The 20,242-nt window shown below is 36.5% G+C and overlaps 1 protein-coding gene across 1 annotated transcript in view; it reads right to left on the bottom strand.

Moving 5' to 3' along the window:
- HHIP (hedgehog interacting protein) overlaps positions 1–20,242 on the bottom strand; it is a 73,411-nt gene that overhangs the window by 14,368 nt on the left and 38,801 nt on the right. Inside the window, exons 5-11 of the mRNA XM_005243323.4 lie at positions 7,151–7,302; positions 6,542–6,715; positions 5,004–5,147; positions 4,041–4,162; positions 1,880–2,003; positions 1,064–1,194; positions 365–446 (exon numbers count right to left, since the gene is read on the bottom strand). Of these exons, the coding sequence (XP_005243380.2) occupies positions 365–446; positions 1,064–1,194; positions 1,880–2,003; positions 4,041–4,162; positions 5,004–5,147; positions 6,542–6,715; positions 7,151–7,302 (929 nt within the window). The remainder of the gene's footprint in view (positions 1–364; positions 447–1,063; positions 1,195–1,879; positions 2,004–4,040; positions 4,163–5,003; positions 5,148–6,541; positions 6,716–7,150; positions 7,303–20,242) is intronic.

Below are 20,242 nucleotides of genomic sequence, written 5' to 3'. Positions count from 1 at the left end.
TATAGTTCCACATTAAATATGTCTCCACTTCTATGAAAACATGCAAAGAATTTGAATCTAGGTGGGAAAGTGGGCAGCATTTAGCATAATGTCAAAGAGTAAAAATTTCCAGAAGTTAGTGTTGGTTATGCCTCTGCTCTTCTGAAATTCACTTTCACTAAGACAGTGATTACTATTAAGTGAATCTGTTCTTTTTGCTGCAGGATGGTACATTTGCTTTTAGGAAGCCCCCTGCATTAAGAATTTCCCTTCTCATTGAATGTCAGTATCACATAATTCAGCTACATGGAAAGAACTACATTTACCTTTTGGTTTTTACCATGTTGAAGGGAAGACTGATCATAGTGAGAAATGCGATGCTCACCTTTTTGGGTCAATGATCTTGTAGAGTTTTCCACTGTGAGGCTGTGTCATACTTTTACTGCTTGATAATATGTAAACCTCACCTGTTAAAGAAACCAATGCAAGAAATTAGTTCTCCTCTCCTAAGATGTCAAATACATGGCTTCTGTGATCTTGCTGTATTTGCAAGATAAGTTTAAAAAAAAACTTCAGAAGAAACACTAGTTACTGAAACATACAACAGAATCATTGCTATTTGAAAATTTAAATAAGCACTTTCCGCGAATTGATGCTAAAGTGTGAAAGATACTTTACCATGAACACTTTTTGTTTCATATTGTACAGGAATTGTACAAGAAAAATAAAACTGGGAAGGAAGGGTAAAGAGGGGGATCGGTCTGCTCATGCACCACCTTTGCTCCTTAAATCTGTAATGTTGAGAATAAAACCAAGTATACGACACATTGTGTCATAGCGAGTGACACAGCGCACGGAATATGAGAGGCAGTAAGGACCTTTGCCCCTTCCTACAACCCATTCTCTTCTTGGTTCTTACAAGGCTGCTAAGGTGTAGCTGAGAGCAGTGTAGACAGTTTTGGCAAAGGAAAGATAGCCTTTAGTTTTCATCTTTTTAAACATTTACTATAATTTTGAGTAGTTCATTATTCAGGCGTTACCCATAAGGCTTATGATTTAATAACATAGGTTTTTTTCTGTTTACCTAATTCGTCTTCACCAAATCCCAAGACAGGGCCTGAAAAGAAACCTCTACATGAACCAGTGTTGCCAAGACAGAGGGGTTTCTCTTGCCACTGTTTGGTTGCAGGACTCTGTTGCAGCGTTAAAAAATTTCTATATTCAAAAACACATAAAGCAAATTGTTATATTACATTTTGAATAGAGAGTTTTCACCATCCAGACAAATAAGTAAACACATGCTGCAAGTGGCTCCATACTCCATAGATACATCTGTGCAGTTACAATCTTACAATTTCCTGCCTGTTATGTCTCAGATGCTTAAAAAGTACAGCATTTCCCTTCCGTCATTTAAACATTTCAAAACTGAGTTCAAGCTATACTATATATGCATTTGTGAATACTGAGCTATTTGGCATGGAAAAACTATGCCCATTCATTAAAAAAACATTCATTTTGCTCTATCAGTGATCTTTCCATAAAACCACAAAAGATTTCAATGTCTTACCAGTTAGACCTTTTTGGGAAAGAGTTCTGTGGTTAACATTTATTGCCATCGTAATGTAGATGATGCACGTATTTGTACAACAAAACTCTTAAGAGGGATGTGATGTGAGTGTCTACTTTTTTCCAAGGATCAGATATGTTACATATGTTGCCATTCATTAGAATGCTGTGCTGTTTTATTTCCAAATCTAGAATTTAATCTGCATTGTCACACTGCTAAACTGGCAAAGTGACACAATGTACCAGACTGTTGATGATCCTTTATACAGGAAGCTCAATAACTAAATATACCTTATATACATTTTTGTTTAAGAGTGAGTTATATGAAACCTACCCGTTGCGGTCTCCAAATACATAACTTCCATAAAGTCTTTCAGACTGGCAGCCTCGATAGACAAATCCACCAACCAAGGATCCACTGCTGAATGGTTTGAATTCTAAAAGTGAAGGCTCACTTTCTAAAAAGGAACTACCATAGCATTAGATCATATGAATTTCATATTTAGCTTCGATTCACATTTATGAAAATGTTATTACTTCAAGAAAAGAGGTTAATTCATTTGAACATTTCTCAAAATTCAAGATGTGTTGCTGGAAATGAAGCATTAAAAAAAATCAGAAAATTATAACAAAGGCTGTTTGTGAAACAATCGGTTAGGGATTTAGATAAGAGAGGCTATAATTGCTTTCTTACTTGTGCACAGGCTAGGAGAATAAAACTATATAAGGATTAGGTTGGACTTTCACTGAAGTTGATGTGACTACTGCTATTAACTTTCACGTGTCAATAGAGTCTGCAGAATGGGTCTCCTGCACTCCAGGAATACAATTAAACCCACTTCACTGTAAAGTCCTTCCAGTATCTAAGAGCAGAAATACCAGATATTTTCAGCAGAACTTGGTTTCAAAGCCTTTCAATGGTTTGAGAAACACTTTCAAAATCACAGTTTTAAACATTTTATGTGTGTTATGTCCCATAAAACACTAGTTTTGCTGGCCATAGCTTCTTGTGGTAATTTATTTTATGCTGCCTCTGTAGTTGCTGTTCCTACAGGTGTATTGTTGGGTTTTTTTTTTCAAACCTGTAGCGTTTAGTCATATCAAATTTTGTCTTCAAGGAAGTTTCAGTGTAAATGTTCCTATTCATGCAATCAACCACTGCTTAAGGTAAAAGTAGGCTCAACTTGACATGCCGACTGCATGATTTTAAATTAAAGCCACAGCCAATAGACTGTTTTGGTTTATAGATACTTTTTTGTTAGTCAGAGGGCTATCTGGAAGTCTTTGATAAATGAATTTCCCAGCTTCTTCTATAAGAGTAAGAGCTGACATTTTATGTGGGAGAAAAGGATGATGAGCTCTTTACTGAAGCAATTGACCCACAGCCTAGTATTAATATCGGCAGGCTGTTCTGGATAGACACAATATTGCTTAGCTTACACTGCAATAAAGATGCAGTCAAAATTCCAGTGGAGCAGTGGTTTCCCAAATATAATTCTTTGGTTTGGCTTTTATAAAATGAAAACAGCAAATACATGCAATAGAATGAAGTAGAACAATTGCGTTACACCGTTGTGTTCTGTTGTACTAGCCAGCCCAGCTGCTTTGCTTTTAAGTCAAATACAGGTGAGAGAACTCGGGATGTGCGTAAAACCGTAAGATGCTACATTCCAGGAGACAGTCCAGTTCTTGATGCCTTTACACACCTTTGGCATTTATCAGCTTTTACCACCATGAATTTACGAGCTGCTAGAAGCCAAGCAAGGTAGATGATAGCTCAGAGTAACTGTCACCTGGCTTGCCTGAACTAGCAAGCGATCTTAGTGAATCAGAGTTTACATTAAACTAAGATAGTGACTGACAATCATACTGATTCAGAGAAAACATGAAACATTTTAAAATTTCAATTGAGAACGTTTATCTTTTTGCAATCTAAACTAGTCATTTATGATGAAGTAGCAGCATAGTGCATTTTTCTAAGTTTTTAATTTTTAGTAACATTTAAACAGAGCTCAGTCGTTTCCCTGTTTGGTTAGGGTCTGTTATTGTCTATCTCACTTTTTCCGTTATAGGAGGCACATTACATGAGGTTTCCATTCTTTATCTTAAAATTTTATTTGTGAATGGCTAAGAATACATTTTCATCACTTCCTGACATTCCAAAAATCTTTTCATTATGAGCCGTCATACGCAGCAACAGTGAGATCTTTGACAGACTAGCAACTGGCGCGTATTTCTTAAATCTTATTTACATGATATTCTACACCAACAAGAACAAAGTTGAGTCATTTAAATTTTGTTGTTTTGCATCTTTTATCTGCTTGTACCACGCTTTTCGTAGTTTTTATCTTGTGTAGGTTACCTGTGCTGTTTGTGCTGTAAGTTCCCTATCATGGCTATACAGTCCTTCATCTGTTTTCTTCTGCTTTCTATTTATTATTCCACAGGCATAGAAACTGACTGTTCCCAGTAGCTTTACCCTGGATAGAACTTACCATAGTCTTTACCCTTTATTATTTGCAAAATTCGTGCTGAAGATCTGTTCTTTCCATTTGAATCTGAGCAAAGTATAGTTAAATTGATGTTTACATCTGTTGGGTGGCGGTCCACAGCACATCTGTAAAACAAAAAATAATAGAAAACCCATGAGATAGATGAGTCCATAATATATAATTCTCTATCAATAGGATGAAGCATCATATTTTGAAGGATTATTGTTTCTTTGTGGAGCCTACTCGTTTGAGGGACCTATTTCATATGGAGCCACAATATCTGAGAAGTGCATCAGACTTGTACACAAGAGATAATACACCTTTCCCATCCCTGTGCCATTTTTTATATAATGTGAAGTAAAACTATTTTTTCCAAGTGATAAAATGTACTCTGCTCACTAGCACCTGAAATGAACAGTGCTTTAACCAAGCTAAATGAGTTGACTTATGTGGTGTAGGAATTTTGGATTGTTCAAAAGTCCAAGAATCAACTCCTTTTCTGAACAACTTGACTTTCTGAATTTTTTCAAACCATGACTTTAAATGCCACTTCAGTACTACCACCCACCTAATTTGCTGAATTATCTGTGTTTAGTTAAAGCGTTGTTCTCCTCCTTGTTATTGTTTAGCTATAACCAGATGTTTGTTTTCCACATGCCTTTTTTCCTTGGTCAAGATTCCCATCTCAGCTGTACTTTACCAGCTCTCTCCTTTAAGTTATCTTTTTTTCATAAAGGTAATCATTTTATTACTGATTAAAAACAAAAATCCTGGACACCGTTTCTGTCATTTCAGTCTTGACATTTGTTTCTAACTGTGACATATTTGTGAGGGTGGAGGAGTGGAAGTTTCAAAAAATTCACAAGTGCTTTTATTATTAAAATTTTGTTACCCGACTGTATAAATGATTTCTTTTGAAAATGTTATCTGCTGCAGCATAATTCAGTTTAATTGAAACTTACTCACCGGCCTGGATTGTGGAGTCCATGTGCAAAAATCTCGGGAGGCTGGTTTGTGCTATTAAAATGTGGGTTGCTGCGTGGTATGGAATAAGGGACGTTGCACAGGTCAGTATTTACGTCAAGGCGTAATACAGAACCTGTAAAATCACTGAGAAAGTTGGAGGATAAAATAATTGGGTTTTAGAAGTATTTTACTGGTAGATTTAATTCATATAATAGTACAGTGAACCAGCAAAATAAACCACCCACTTTACTGAATAAATCACATGTAGATTGGTGTTATGGTACATGCAAGTCCAAAGAATAGTAGCAGAATCTATCAAAGATTCAGTATGGGCAATAATGTTGCCTTGTTATGTGCATACTAGAACACCTCAGACCGTGCTATTGGGAAACAACTTGATAATAAGAGCAACTTCCCATACACCAACGTTGTCTCATGGCTTCAAACATAAGGCTATTGACTCTTTTATACTGTATCTCCTCTAGAGTAACTATGGATATAATCACTATGTAGTTACATAATGCTTTTTGCTAACACTTTGAATCCCACTATTGAATTCAATGATTTTTAGTCACAGTACAATCCAAAGATCAGTAATACATTAATTAAAACAACACCAAACAACAGTAAGTAATTGTATTGGTTGAATGGAGGTGCTGATTTTTTTGTAAGGAGTCAGAACTTTCTTGTTACATGAAACAGGACAGAGTAAAATGTTTTGCCTTACATTCACGATTGTGATGGAGGAAGGGAGAAGGACAAGAATGTAGGAGGAGCAGAAAAGCATCAAAACTCTTTTTACAAACATGAAGAGCTGTGATATTTAAATTGATTTCTTTCTGTCTTTCTTCATCATGAATAAGTTTCAGTCTGCCCTTGTTTTACATAAATTTAAAATTAAGTGTTAGAATTGCTCTCTGGTCTTCGTTTTACGTATATCCTCACTTCAAAGGGGAGGAGCATCTGCTATTCTGCTGAGCCAGAGAGGCCTTTGAGCATAGCAACTCCTTTTAGGTCTGTAAAGGCTCAGTACCACACCTGCTCTAAATTAAGGCAAATGTTGCAGCTTCACATTATAATGAAACAGAGGGAAAAAGCAGGTTGAGAAAATTGTATAGGTAAAATCAAAGGTTTGCTTCGTATGTTCACTAGACATTTTCCTAAGTGATGCAGTGTTGTTGCTGGCTCTGGTATGTGTTTGTAGACACTTTTTTAGAATGTTAAATAAAGTTGTCTTGTTCATAGAGTAATAGTTTGGTAAAAAGAGGTCTAACCTGTGCTTAAATACAATTGCATCTGCTGATGAGGTCTCCAATATTTACATAGTTTGACAGCACACAACTACAAGATGCATTTAAGCAGTAGACTGTTCTGAAAATCAGCAGTTTGCTAAACCCCGGCACTGAAAATAGTAGGAAATAAAGGAAAGGGGAGTCAGATCTGTCCTGACAACTGCTGATCACTTTTGATTCTGACCCCAAATACCATGCAAAACCAGGAGACAATAATAGAAGTCTATGCATTGGTAGCTTTTGTACCTTAAACCATCCATCTCCTCCATATCATCTAGAGTGATCATGCCATCTCCAAGAAAAATGTATAGGAAACCATCTGGGCCAAACAGAAGCTGTCCTCCTAGGTGTTTTCGATGTAGTTCTGCTACTTCTAAAAACACTCTTGCTGTTCTCATATCAACTTGGTGTGGGTTTTTCCTGCAATATAAAGATATGAACACAGTTTTCACAGTTCATTATCATTGTTCTTCTTTCTAAAAATAAACTCAAGTCATTCATTCAAATTATTCTATAAGATGTGGATGTAATTTGGTGGGAAAATGTCAATTATTTCTGAGAAATTTAAATTTTCCAGGATTCACAAAAAATATTTTGCTGCCTGTACACAATAAGTAGGCAATAACTATAACTAAAAAATGACAGAATAACTTAAAAAAGCCTTAAAAAGAATAAACCAGTGTACTTACTGGCATTCCGAAACTACTGTTTGAAATAAAATCAGCAATATTTTTTCTGCAAGTGCCCAAGTATGCACATTGTAAATCTGCTAGTTCATTTTAGAAATGGGAAATACTAAAATGAAAAAGTTGCTGAGAAATACACAATTTGTAAATGTTAGACTTCTACTGATACCTGGACACTGTGTATTCTACGACCCTAAGGATGTGGTCATGAGGTCCAATAGCCCACCGTTCTTGGTTGGTGGTATAAGACACATACAGCTTTCCATTTTTCTTGTAATTGGGATGGAATGCAAGGCTTAACAGTCCTCTTTCATCTCCTCCCTGCAGTCAAATGGAAAACACAAAGAATTGTGAAGTTAATTATGTTCTTTATTGTGTTTCAGCTGGAACCCAAAAAAAAGTTTCTTTCTTGTGGATAATCTTTGCCCAAACTCTTTTATTTCTTTCCTGACTACTGCACAAAAAAGGATTATAAAGCATTTCACTTTGGGGAAGTCTGTAAGAGTTAGAACAAGACAATTGTCTTATGTAGTTATCTATGCACAAGTCTCTTATGCCACTTTTGTGGAGTGATTTGTGTATGTAATCTTTGGGAAGCCATGAAGACAAGTTTAAGTGCTGTGAAGGATTCTTTGCTGGGTTACTAGGTTGCTTGTAATTCGTAGAAGACAAATAAAAAGGTCTATAATCAGCAGTCACTTCTAATCCAAGTATCCAAAGCCTAAAACACAGTGCCGGCTGCCAACTCCCACTGTCCTGGCAATATGTTTAGAAAACAGTTAAATTGCTTGTGTAATATGTAAACCTTTGTTTTACCCTGGAGGCAGCAACATCAGTTGTCACAACTATGGTGGTCTGTTCGTCATAGCTAGTATACTGTAGGTAATAAGCAGCCTTGGTCTCTGTGCAGAGAAACCATAGTTTTAAATGTGGTCCTTCAATGGAAAGGTTTTTGTTATTTTTTTAAATAAAAATAGAAAAATCTCTGAACAACTTTCTTTTGTTACTATGTTTGCCACAAAGATTAGTACAGTTATATGTTAAGCGTCAAATCCATGTAATGTACTGTGACAATGCAAATACTCTGTGTGCTTAAATAGAAGGCAATTTTCTCTTTGGCTTCTAAAAATATATGTCATATTACTATGCCTAAAATTGTATTTGTAGAAATGAAGAGTAAAACCTAGATTCATTTGTTGCTTTTGAGGTAGTACAGGGGAGAGAAGCTGAGGCACAGAAATAAACCCAGTACATCATTAACGATTCAGATTCAATTAATGTATGTGGTTACTCACAAGCTGATAGCTGTTTTGCAGTTTAACTCAGGGTTTGCCAGCCTTTCACAACTAGTGACTCTGGTGTACATTCAAATCCTCCAGCTCGGCACCCGTAAGGAGGTAACATTTTGCAACTCTAACCACACCCATGATAACTAATCATGAAATTTGAAATTATAAGACAGAATGAAGCTTTTCAGATGTATTTGCAATTCAGAGTGATGGATGAGCCTGCCTCCCTGTTGAAATACGTCCTACAAAAGGCCTAATTGGGGAGGTGCACAGCTTTAATTTGTTTTAATTCAACATGATTGCCATCCTTCCTTTTTAATCACAGCCACCAATGGGAAATCTGAGTCAGAAGTGGAAATGTAAATAGGTTCAAGAGATTTCCATACAAAGAGATTTGTACAATGAAATCTGGATCCCGCTAATTTAGAGGCAGCCAAAATTTGCTAGTTTGTCTGCTAGAAAAATTTAGTTTCAGGGGGTTATCAGAGGGGTTAGTTTTGAAAGTCTAGTTAGACCTGCCAAATCAGTTGCAGTCATCATGGATGAAGGGACCGTTAATCTAGCTCTTTCTCCTTCACCAGCCAAAAATAATTCTGCAGCTGAGTCTGAACTGATTGTATATATTATTGTATGAGTTTCTAAGAGTTTTGACCAAGTTGCTCTGATAAGGTCTGAAGCAAAGGGAGGCAAATCAGTTGCTTTGGGAACAGTAAGGAATATTTCAAAGATTCCTGATGAATGATTCTATCTGCTGTGCCCAGACAAAGACAGTCTTATTTCTTCTCCTGAGAGATGAGTTCAACTCATTTAAGGGCCCAGGAATGTCAATGAGTCACACTAGGCCTGCCATTCAAGGTGAGTTATTGAAAGTACTAGTAAGAAAAGATCTTTCTGTTACTAAGCTGAAGATTTTATTTAGCGCTTGATGTCATGGGAGCAGTCTCAGTGTGAAAGTGAAGTTGTTGAAAGGGTAAACAGGTGAAAATTAAATTTAGAGCTTTTAACGAAGTACACATGAAGCAAGAATTTGATGAATGAAACACAGGGGCTGAAAGGTAGTAAGCATGGCAAGTTGTATTCATAGGATCAGGCCAGTATTTCTACTAATTGCTGTCTTGCATGATTCTATTAGCAATATATTACTTGCTTTGTTTGTAGAATGTTATCTACTGCTTCCTGAAAAGTCATGCTGCTTTCTGTTTTTCAAAGCGAGCCAGACACACTATGTTCTAAAAAGTCTATTTACTCGTGAATTTAACAAAAAATTTGGAAATATCCCTCTAAGATACTGAAATCAGTGCAGTATCAACCCATTAGTTGGCTTAAGGTCAACTAGAAATCCAGCTGAGTTTTTCCATACTTATTTTTTCTGGGTTTGGAAAACAATTGTTCATGTGTACTTTCAGCTTTAATCACTAAGTGGCAAACGTGTTGTTTCCAACTAAATCACTGCCACAACTTCCATAGCTTTTGAAATGATCTCTGTGGTGCCAGAAAGTACATAGTTTTCTGTGGTGTTATGTCTCGTTTGTTGTGGAGTAAACGGAGATACCCAGCAAAATCCCTTACAAGCAGTCATTTTGGTACTGTCAAACTGAATTATTATGTACCCCATTTCAAAATTTCAGTTTTCCCTACAGAATATTCCTCACTTTATTTTCTATCAATGGACTTTTGATGTCTACTCTGAAAACAGCATTCCAGGCTTTACAGTCTTGTCTTGTAGATACACTGTGTCAAATATCTAGATCTTTCTTTTGGCAGCTTAATAACTTACTGACATCCTTTCCTTTTTAAGTCTTCCCTTAGATTAAATCAGCACCAACAAACTGTAGATGACACAGTAGCTTGTATGAGATTCTGCACTACACTGCTTGATGGAATAACCATTGATGTTTGTCAGTTTTATGAGGGCGGACAAGAAGAATGAGACAAATCTTTGTATTCCATTGGGATGTCTGTTGAAGACAAAGTATGATGGTTCGCTGAAATGAGTATTAACTACTTAGACGTACTGTGGACTGGGTTCATGTGAAATCTCTATCGTAACTAAGCCAGGAAACTCACACTTCCAATGTCTGCCTATGCAGCTCTTTAGCTTGAATGCTCATGTCTCTTACTCACAGTAGTTGCATGTTTTGCACCAATTATTACACTTGTTTCAAAATTGATTTTCCTTGGGCCAGATTATAAGCTTCAGCTAAGGAGTTCTGTGAAAGGAAAAACATTCCTTTTAAAACCAGAATGGTCTAGTTTAAGACCACAAGCATGAAAATAACTTAATCAGAATTACATTATCTCAAGTCAGTACAAAGGCAAGTAAAGATTAATTGTATGCATTAAAGTGTTTTTTTACACTTCATTTTTAAATGGTTGGTTAGGTACATTATGTCAGTTCTGAAAATATATCACACCATAAGTGTTCTCAACTGAAGTATATTTTTAGTATTTCTTTTTCCATTGTGTTTTCTGTTGTAATATATTTACACGTGTGAAAATCTGAAACAACTGCACAACAGGATCCACTTTGTATTTTGACTAATACTAAGAGGAGTAACCGTTGCACGTGAATACTGGATTTTTATAGAAATGTGCTTTTTTCACATAAGCACTCCTTAAAAGTGGGCTCTACTTTCAATCTGTGTGTTTCCGTATGTATTCTGGTATATCACTGATGCTATATACAGAAGTATTATTATATTGTTAAAGTGTTATACCTTTCCTATAATACAGAAATATACACTTATTTTTAAGACATGCTGCCATTTCAGTATGTCAATATATGCATTATTTCACGTAATAAATATAAAGAAATACATGGGAATGCTTAACTGGTATTGTTAAGCATTTCACTTTAAATAGATCATGTTGTAAGCATGACCCTTAATTACATAACCTTAATAGTAATTAATTTTAGTAAGCAAAACCAAACATGACTGTATTTTTCCATTACTCTGTGTGGCGTAATAGTAAACAATATATAGGTAGCAGATTCTGAGTTTTCCTTTAAAATTGATTTCGCAATTCACTCATATAAAGTAGTGGTATTTTTAAATAACAGCTTTTTCATCTGGACAATCCCACTTTCATGTTCGAAATTAGTAGCGACCCTTTTTAAATGGAGTTGTGCTTAAAATATGTATTTAATATATTAACTTTAATGTAAGGTCTTTATATCATTTGTTTTAATCTGTTATTATAGAGCAAATTCTGGGTAACTTGTTGAGGTAGTATGATCACTCTTAATTTAGTTTATTTCCTAGGTAATAAATATCATAGCTAATATGCATTACCATGTGTTTGATCTTAAGGAGTTTTATTTGCAAAAAAAATGGGGGAAGGGGTCATAGACCCTCTAAAATCTCTTATCAGGCAGTACCATGTGAACTCTTCAGAAAGAGATTTCTAATTAGGAGATCCCAAGAGGATCTCTGCTTATCTGAACCTTCCTTTACCAGATCTTACTGTAGGGCTGAAGATCAATGCCAGGTATTTTTCTCAGTGGGAAGTGTTTGCTTAAGCGACATGTTTTGGAAATCTGGCCCCAGCACAGATAGAAACTCGACTACAGCAGAAGTAGAAGCCAGCGAAAGGTCTGCTGCAAGGGCACACCTTGCCTTTCAAAGCTGCATCAAGTATTTGGAGAAACACAAGGGAGAGGTGCTCCTGACAGATGGAAGGGGACAACAAATACAGAATGAGAAAACCAGAAACTGATTGGGCTGTAGGTATGGTATAGGAATAGACCTCCTATAGACCTCTTGGGTGTTGAGAACTCAAGTGCTTTGCTATCTGAACATCTGTGGGGCCTGAGGCCTCTGGCAAGGGAAGAAGTTGTAACATAAGACATTTACCTTAGGGAAAAATAATTACACTGATGTCATGGCTCAGTATAGTATACATACTAGACCCTATCTCCAAAGCATTTCCTTTTTCCTGTTGTGCTGCAAAGCCTTTTTTTTTTTTTCTCATTTATAAAGGGCTTTGCAGACATAGAAGGATTTTTTTTAAACATTTCCAGTATTTTTTACTGATTACTTTAAAGAAATGCATTATTTTAATACTTGACTTAAAAATAACTTCAGACACAGGAATGCTTTACAATTAAATTTATACAGGAAAAATACTTGGACAGCCATATTCTTACTTGGAATTTAAGCACAATTCCTACTGAAGTTAGAGGTGGTTTTTGCTCAGTTAGGTGCAGGGCAGGATTTGGTTGAAAATCATCGATGGCCAAAGTGCACACATTACAAAGTTGGCTGCTCTGATGTTTGCAGTGATATTTAAATGCTTCATTTTTTTATAGGAGAACTGAACTCTATTAATAAAGTAACGACGTCCCACTCCTGTAATGCCCAGCAGGTCCAAAAGTCAGACTTATCAAAAGGTAGTAAGAAGGTGATTCATAAGACCAGCTTTGCAGGGATTTTGAATGGGGCTTCTCTGCACTTGAGGAAAAGTCAGAGTACCTATTCACAGGAATTACATATACATATTTATTATGCAGCGCAGTTTTCCAGCAAAAGAGCTCTGGAGCGGCCATAACTTAAACAGAAATAAATAAAAAAGGTTTGAGATCTAAAGATAGCACTGGAATTTAAAGTCCAATTCTTTTTTTTCTTCTTACTTCTGTTGTAGCAAAGACAAAATTTTGATGTGGCCTCTATTATTTTTTCTTTTCCTTACCTTCATGGTCCTTTAAAGATACCAGTCACTAAATGTAGGACCTTTCACTTCTAGTCCCAGTCCTCTGTACATTTCTTTTATTTTATTTCCTCAACTCCAGATTTTGCTGTTCTGCTGGGCAAGCCTTTAGTTTAATGCAAATGACAATCCTCGTCCCCTGATAATACAATTCTTTCTTCCCACCCTCCTAAAGAAAGTATATGAAACATATAAATGCAGATACCGACCCAACACAAATCCACATCTTGCCTCCTTCACACCCTTCTAGTAAGACATGAATCCTGCTTTGACAACTCTCCCAATTATTGGGTAGAAGCAGCTAAAAGCTTGGAGACTGCCAAGAGCCAGCCAGTAATTGAGAGGTTTTGGGCAGGGTGACATATGACTGTGAGTGTGCTTGCAAGGAGGTGGCCATGAGCCCATGTGAGGTCTGCATCTGGACTGAGAAACTTTATGGACTGCACTACTTTAGGAGAATTGGAATAACAGAAGACAGTGGAAATCAGTCCCGGAACAGGGAGATTCAAATAAAGACCAGATGATTACTGCATTCAGTAAAGCTGGCTCAAGAAGGTGTGAATTACACACTTTCCTGCACCACAGAGGCCTCTTGAGCTGTAAGCAGCATTTATCCTCTGGGAACACAGGTGGTGATTCCACCTCTGTCCCCAGCTGGATTTATTTTCAAGGAAGCTTTACATTCCACCAGCAATTCAGTGAGTGGTTCACCAGCGGAGGCCACTAAGGGAAGGTAAAAAATAAGCATGCTCCTTCTGAGTTCTCTGGCATGCATCCACTTTCTGGTATTTATGTATGTATTTATTTATTTATTTATCTGGCATATCTGCTGTCCTATACTTTTCCTCTTCAGTATTCTTCCACTATTGGCTATCTTGTCCTGACTGCTTTTCAGCTGCATTGGTTTGAGATCTATTGTGTGGTAGAATTAGCCTTCTAGGAAAGCAAGAAAGCTTCCTTCAAGTGAACGAGAATGCAGTAAGTGTTAAGAAATTTACTGACCATGAAAATTCTTCATTAATAGAGAGAATAGACTTGACGACCTTTGTATTTTTCCTCCTTCTTTCTGTTGCTTTTGAGCTTTACCCACCTTTCCATGCCACTTCTGCGATAAAGGCAAATTTTACAACTCTCTTTCAGTGGTGAGTCCAATAAAATTGGCTCAGATGATACCCCAAAGAGAACAGCCTACATTACATTTAACATTCACAAATACATGACATGATGACAAGAGACTAATAATCCCTTTTTCATTCACTAAACCCATGACTTTACCTCTTCCAATCAAGCATGATTTTTTTTTCACTTAGACCCTATTTTAATGCTATCTAACATTTTTCTGTAAACACAGAAACAATACGATTTAATCTTATTAGTGATTTACTGTTCTACCAGTCCTCTAATTTGACCATGATCCTCTCAGACATCTACTCTGTTTTTCTCGTGCTCTCATTCCTTCACTATGGATATAAAACTTAGCTTTATTTTTCAGTAATATGTTTCATAAAATTTTTCCTTTCGGTTAAAACACAGATCTAATCGCAGAGGATTGTCAAAAGAGCTGAAGAATTATAATTCAAAATATAAGTTGCTTTTATATGGCATGACATTTCAGCCAATCACTGCTGCTTTTGTCCTTGCTAAAGATAAAAATATGCTATGAAAAAAGAAGAATCTTACTATGGTGCAAAGGTTTCCCTGGGCTGCTGAACTAAGAATTTTCATACATGTCCACAAAAAAGTCTGCAGCATTTTAAAATTTTAAAATTAACTGTAAGACTTTTTTTTGTGTGCTGAGGGAGAAAAAAGGATGTATGGTGACACACAGCAAATTTGACAGTGCTTATGTAAAATGAACCAACCTACAACAAATTCTATACTCTGATAATCGAAAACAAATTCATGCTGTTTTACCGTGACCACTTTATATGGAAATTTAGGGATGTAATTCAGAACAGAATAACAGTAATTATCATACTCTCTGCATTAAATTAAAACCAGAAATGTTGATCTGTCTAATTGTAGACATTAAAAATAACTAGTTTCAAAAAAGAGAGATGCAAATGGAAAGATGCCCTGATGACATTACTCTGTCTTGCAAACGATTCTGCCTTTCTCCTTTGGCTCTCAGTAGTGAACTGTTGTCTATTAAAGCAGATACTTGCTTTTTCTGGTTGCGTGGGGAATGTTACATTCACATGTATTTATATATCATGGGATGCAGGAAGAAAGCAGCAAACCACACCCAGCTCAAAGGAAAAAAAGCTGCAGATTTCCACTTAGAATGGTCCCCATGTCTTTACTGTGGCCTGTATTATATTTAATACTTAATTAATATTAAGTATTAAAACTTGCTTAGCAAGTGATAAAAGTAAGTTGCTAGCAGTCTGCATCTTGGGGCGGGGGCCGGGGGGAAGCACACCTAAAACAGGATACCTTGTGCCAGAGGGTAGTAAAGTACCAGAGGTGCTTCATTCAGTCCACACCGTTGGTGTTTCTTCCCCCAGCATTACTGTGCTAAACATTCATGTTCGCAACATAACTTAGATTAAACTGTGGGCTTTATGGGCCTGGCTCTGTCACTGGTTTAGGGAAGAGGGAGTTCAGTGGGTTGTCAAAAAGATACTCATCTTCAGTGCGAAATACAAAGGTACTCTTCTTCACTGACGGTTATTTAACAGATTTCTAGCTGTAGTCATTCAGGCTCTGAAGGTGCTCAGCAAAGATTCTAAAGTGTTTTCAGCGATATATTTTAAATTGCCTTTTCTTAAGAAAATGGAAAATCATATTATCTGAATGGTTTTTGGTAGGGGTGTTGGAGACAATTTGTAGGATAGAAGTTCACGTGACATAAAAACACAGGACAGAGACAGGAAGCATATGAAAGGTTAACTGTAATTGATGCTTGTATTCCACCTGCAGTCTTCTCTCCTGAAGGCAGAGGCACCATGTAGAGTGTGAGGCTTGCCTGCAGGCACCGAAAGATGGGAACACATCACCAAAGAATGTGTGTGCAAATTCTAGAAATAAAGCAAATGGCATTCTGTTCCCCAATATCCAAAGAACTTTCGGACTCCGAAATCTGAATTCGTGGGGAGGCATATTTCAGCCTATATTTAGCTTCAGCATTCAGCATAGTTTTGATAATGATGTGTCATATCTTCAAAGCAAATGCTAGTTGCATATGTTGCTGGTTTTCTCAGTAGATGATCATGCTAAATGTAATGGGCAAAATGAGCATTTGTATTCTTAGAAGCTGTGTAAGTATTCTTCAACATTTTACCAGTAGACATAAAACAGATCTACTGGACGAAGGCTACGCAACTATGACAACTATGACGACTATGTTATGTCTTTTTACTCCGGTATTAAAACTGTTTATAACTACGTTCTTTATCTATTCAATTGTTCCAGAAATTAAACAGTCTTGTCTTACTGACACAAATGCAAACGGAAGATCGATGTAAAGGTCCACCATCTGCTACTGAGTTTTAAGCTTCCACATGTGAGCATGAGCATTGCAAGTGTATTTGTTACCCAAAATCAAAGTGTTTGAAGTATAAGGACTGCACTTGTTGGAGTCCTGATACAAAGACAGCTAGAAAAAAACAGGAAATGCTATTATTGCATTTTTTTCAACGAAAAAATCGTGTTTGTACCTGAGTCAGAAATATATTTAAGCACTGCAACCTCACATTTCTGAAAAAGCACTGAATGGGAGCTGGGAAGAAAAAAAGTGTTTGAATTCTCTGATGCTGCCCAAGCGGTTTTCTCACTGGTACTTTGCCAATGCCACCAGCCTCACGGTGCCTCAGGAGCTGTGTAGCCCCGAGGGCAGAAAGGCTATCCTGCAACTTATCCGCACTGCTGCAGTTAAGCAAGAGCTTGGATTTCAATACTGACTCGAGTAATCAAATAATTCGAGTACTTTCAGTAAGCCTCAAAAAAATACATGTAATGTTTCAGTTACCTGAAAAAAAAGGAGTAAATAAATCCAGAGAAATCCAGATTTTTCCACATTTTGCGAACACCAGAGGAAGATAAAATAATCAAGCATTTTTGTGAATCACTCATATAGATCTTGACTTTACCTCTGAACTAAAATAGTGAAAAAATATTAATAATTTGAAGAGAGACATGAATATCTTTATGAAGTGTGCCAAGTGGAAAAATGAGGGTGGTGGAGGATATACGGTTTGCTCTTCATGACTAGAATCTGTATATAAGAGGAGAATGATGGCAATCCACAGCCGTGTTGACAATTCAGACATACAGGAAATACCCTTGTAGGAAACTAATACCATCTGGGTTTGGCCCAAGATGTGTGAATGAGAAATATGTTTCTTGTTGAGAATGCAAAGATAGTTTTGGACATTGCAAAGAAGGAATGCGTTAAGCATGCACAGTTATAAAAATGAAATAGGGTGAGGCATTGCATGCATATGGAATAATTAGAGGAATATGTTTGTGTGCGTCAATAGCTGATGCAGACTTAGAACTTCAGAATTTGTTTGTCCTAAGACAATCAATAAATTACTATGAAAAATGTCTCCAATATAAATCTCCAGGAGCTTTCTAAATAAAGACAGTATTTGAAAATGCTGATTTGTGTAAGCCACCGTGTTCTCTGATAGAAAGGGAAGCTTGCTTGTGACACGTATTTTTTGGGGAAAAAAGTAAAATAATTTTGAAATTGTTGAAACATCCAGTAATAATATTTGTAAAATTGGGAATTTTTATTATTTCAGTGAGTTGTTTTCAGTTTAGAAATTAGTTTTAGTTAGAAGAATGTCAACACTGAAATGGAATATTTCATTTGGCCCTTCCTGAGAACCTTTCAGTCCACACTTGGTAAGAGTATGTTTTCAAAATCTCAGAATATTCTCACTCCTCTCTATCCTGTTCTTGCATTAACTGTCTGAGATTTTAGTGTCTGTTCTTGGCATAGGAAGGCTCTCTGGTTTCTAAAGAAGACACTGCCAGCATTCTGAGGTTCCTGAGACTTGCTGCCTGTGGGATGGATTTTTGCCTCTCCCTTGACACCCTCATCTACTTGTGAAAGCCCCAGCAGTGCTGATCTTTCTGTTATTTGTGAGGCTAATGAATGCCTTGCATGGACAGGAAAAACTTCCAGGCTCTCTTTTTCATGCACATTTGACTTCTCCAGACTAGCCTTTAGTACTATCGTCCTTTTTCTAAGTTCAGGCTCTAAATGCTCTTTTTAAAGAAAATTATTGAGAAGATAAAAGGTTTGCTAGTCTTTCATGTCTGTCAAGATCCTGGATTAACCCTGTTCCAGGTTCAAAGACACTCATTATACAAATTACCTGTTCCTTAACTGAGCAATGCTCATATGATGACAGTAAACTGTGTGTTATTGTATCTTGGTCTTCATGTGTTTTTCAGCAGATTTTTGACATACCTGAACAACGTTATTCCTATCAGTGCTAAATAGTGCTGGTGACATTCATCTACCATGCATTAATTGTTTTAGTGCTTACCCAGAAGGCACAATGCAAAAAAAGATTGAAAATTAAAGTGGTTGTTTTGATTCTTTTATTTTCCATTCTTGGGTAGTATGCGTTGAAGCTGCAAAGCACCTGAGATCTTTGGCCAGGATGATCAAAGTCTATTGAATCAAATGTTTTTAATACACTAACGGCACACCTCTGCCTATCTGATTGATGGATTACATTCAGGTTGACACAGGCTATCCGAAGAAGCAGGCTGGCTAAAGGTCTGAACAGCAGCCCATTACCGTGTCCGCTGCAAGTGCAAGTTTGAGCAGATCATCAGGGTTGAGTTCTGTGCTTGCTAGCCAATAGACTATGAAGTCTGTTGAAGTCTTATGACTTGATGGTAAATCCATTCCTTATTCTTTGAAAATAAATTATTAGTACCTCTTTCAGCTTCATTATAGAATCGTGTCGTATCAGTTTATTTTTTGCTAGGCTGTACACACAGAGCATTGCTTTCATTTGCATCTACTGTGGAACATGCACATCTGCCTTTCAGGTGAGAATTTATGACTGTGCGAGGCTTGAATTTTCCAAGCTGTTTATGCTTATGCGTTACGCATACACTCAGTACATACACATATAAACATACACATGCATCCACCATTTAGGTTAACACAGATTTCCTTGTCCCTGTAGTTTAAATTCTCATCAAATTTGATTCTTTTTTGTAGTCCCAAAAGTGGAACATGAGTGGATAGAAACAGTGCATACATGCATGATTTGCATATCTTAAGGATTAGATAAAAGGTGTTTGAAATACCTAGAAGAATTTATTTTATAGTCTAGAATAAGTTAATACTGTTATGCCTACAATGTTCAATTCCACTGTTGGGGGAAAAGGGTTTGGAAAAATGTGCATTTCATGTATGTGCCTGTTTTTCAAAGAACTCATTAAATTATGGTTGTACTACGTATTTTAAATATTGACATTTCTGAGTGGGGTTTAATTTTTATTCTGCCAAATGTTGTAAATTCCTGTTTTGGATCCTGAGGATTTTGGTGGAGGTGGAAAACCACTAGTAATTTCTTCTTGTTCACGCAACTTATATTCACTTGCATGTTTTAACTTGAAACAGACCTTTTCTGTTGATGCTGATAACACTGTACTGAGTATAAACCAAACTACTTTGGATTAGGAAATTTCCTTGAAGTAATGGCAATGATAATTACCTTAATATAAAATTTTGTTTCATAAGGCCCTAATTCAGCAAGTATTTAGGCACATGCCCAAACTCCACTGATTTTTTTTCTAGTGCAAAACAGGATACCAGGAAGCAGCCGATTCTCTCCACTTCAGAGCTTACATGACGTTCAGTGTCAGTAAATGAGATCTGACACAATGATATTAAGGGAATTTATCAATCAAAAATACTTCTGATTGAGGGGAAATAAAATTACTGGGAAAAATGTAGACTTTTCTCTTAATGAATCAGACCCTGAGATCTCATGAAGATTTTTTTATGGTCTGTAGCTAACGTGGTGGTTATGCAGCTAAAGGCATTATCTTCACATCATTATAATGAAATGTAACACTGGTATCCTTGACTTTATTAGCCAGGCTTCGTTGGTATCTGACGTTATATATTTCCTATTATAAATCTAAATAAGAACTTGCATTGACCTGCATTAGACCAAACATTAAACAATTTACTAAGATTACGACTTTGAAAGGGAACTTTCAAAAAAAAGTCTTTTAGACCACCAAGAAACAACCATAAATTTAAGGAAATATGAGGTTTCCACCAT

Source organism: Falco peregrinus, chromosome 2, assembly GCF_023634155.1.
Source record: "Falco peregrinus isolate bFalPer1 chromosome 2, bFalPer1.pri, whole genome shotgun sequence".
NCBI lineage: Eukaryota > Metazoa > Chordata > Aves > Falconiformes > Falconidae > Falco > Falco peregrinus.
The sequence above is the reverse complement of the archived record's forward strand: the minus strand, read 5'-3'. Positions and strand labels throughout refer to the sequence as shown.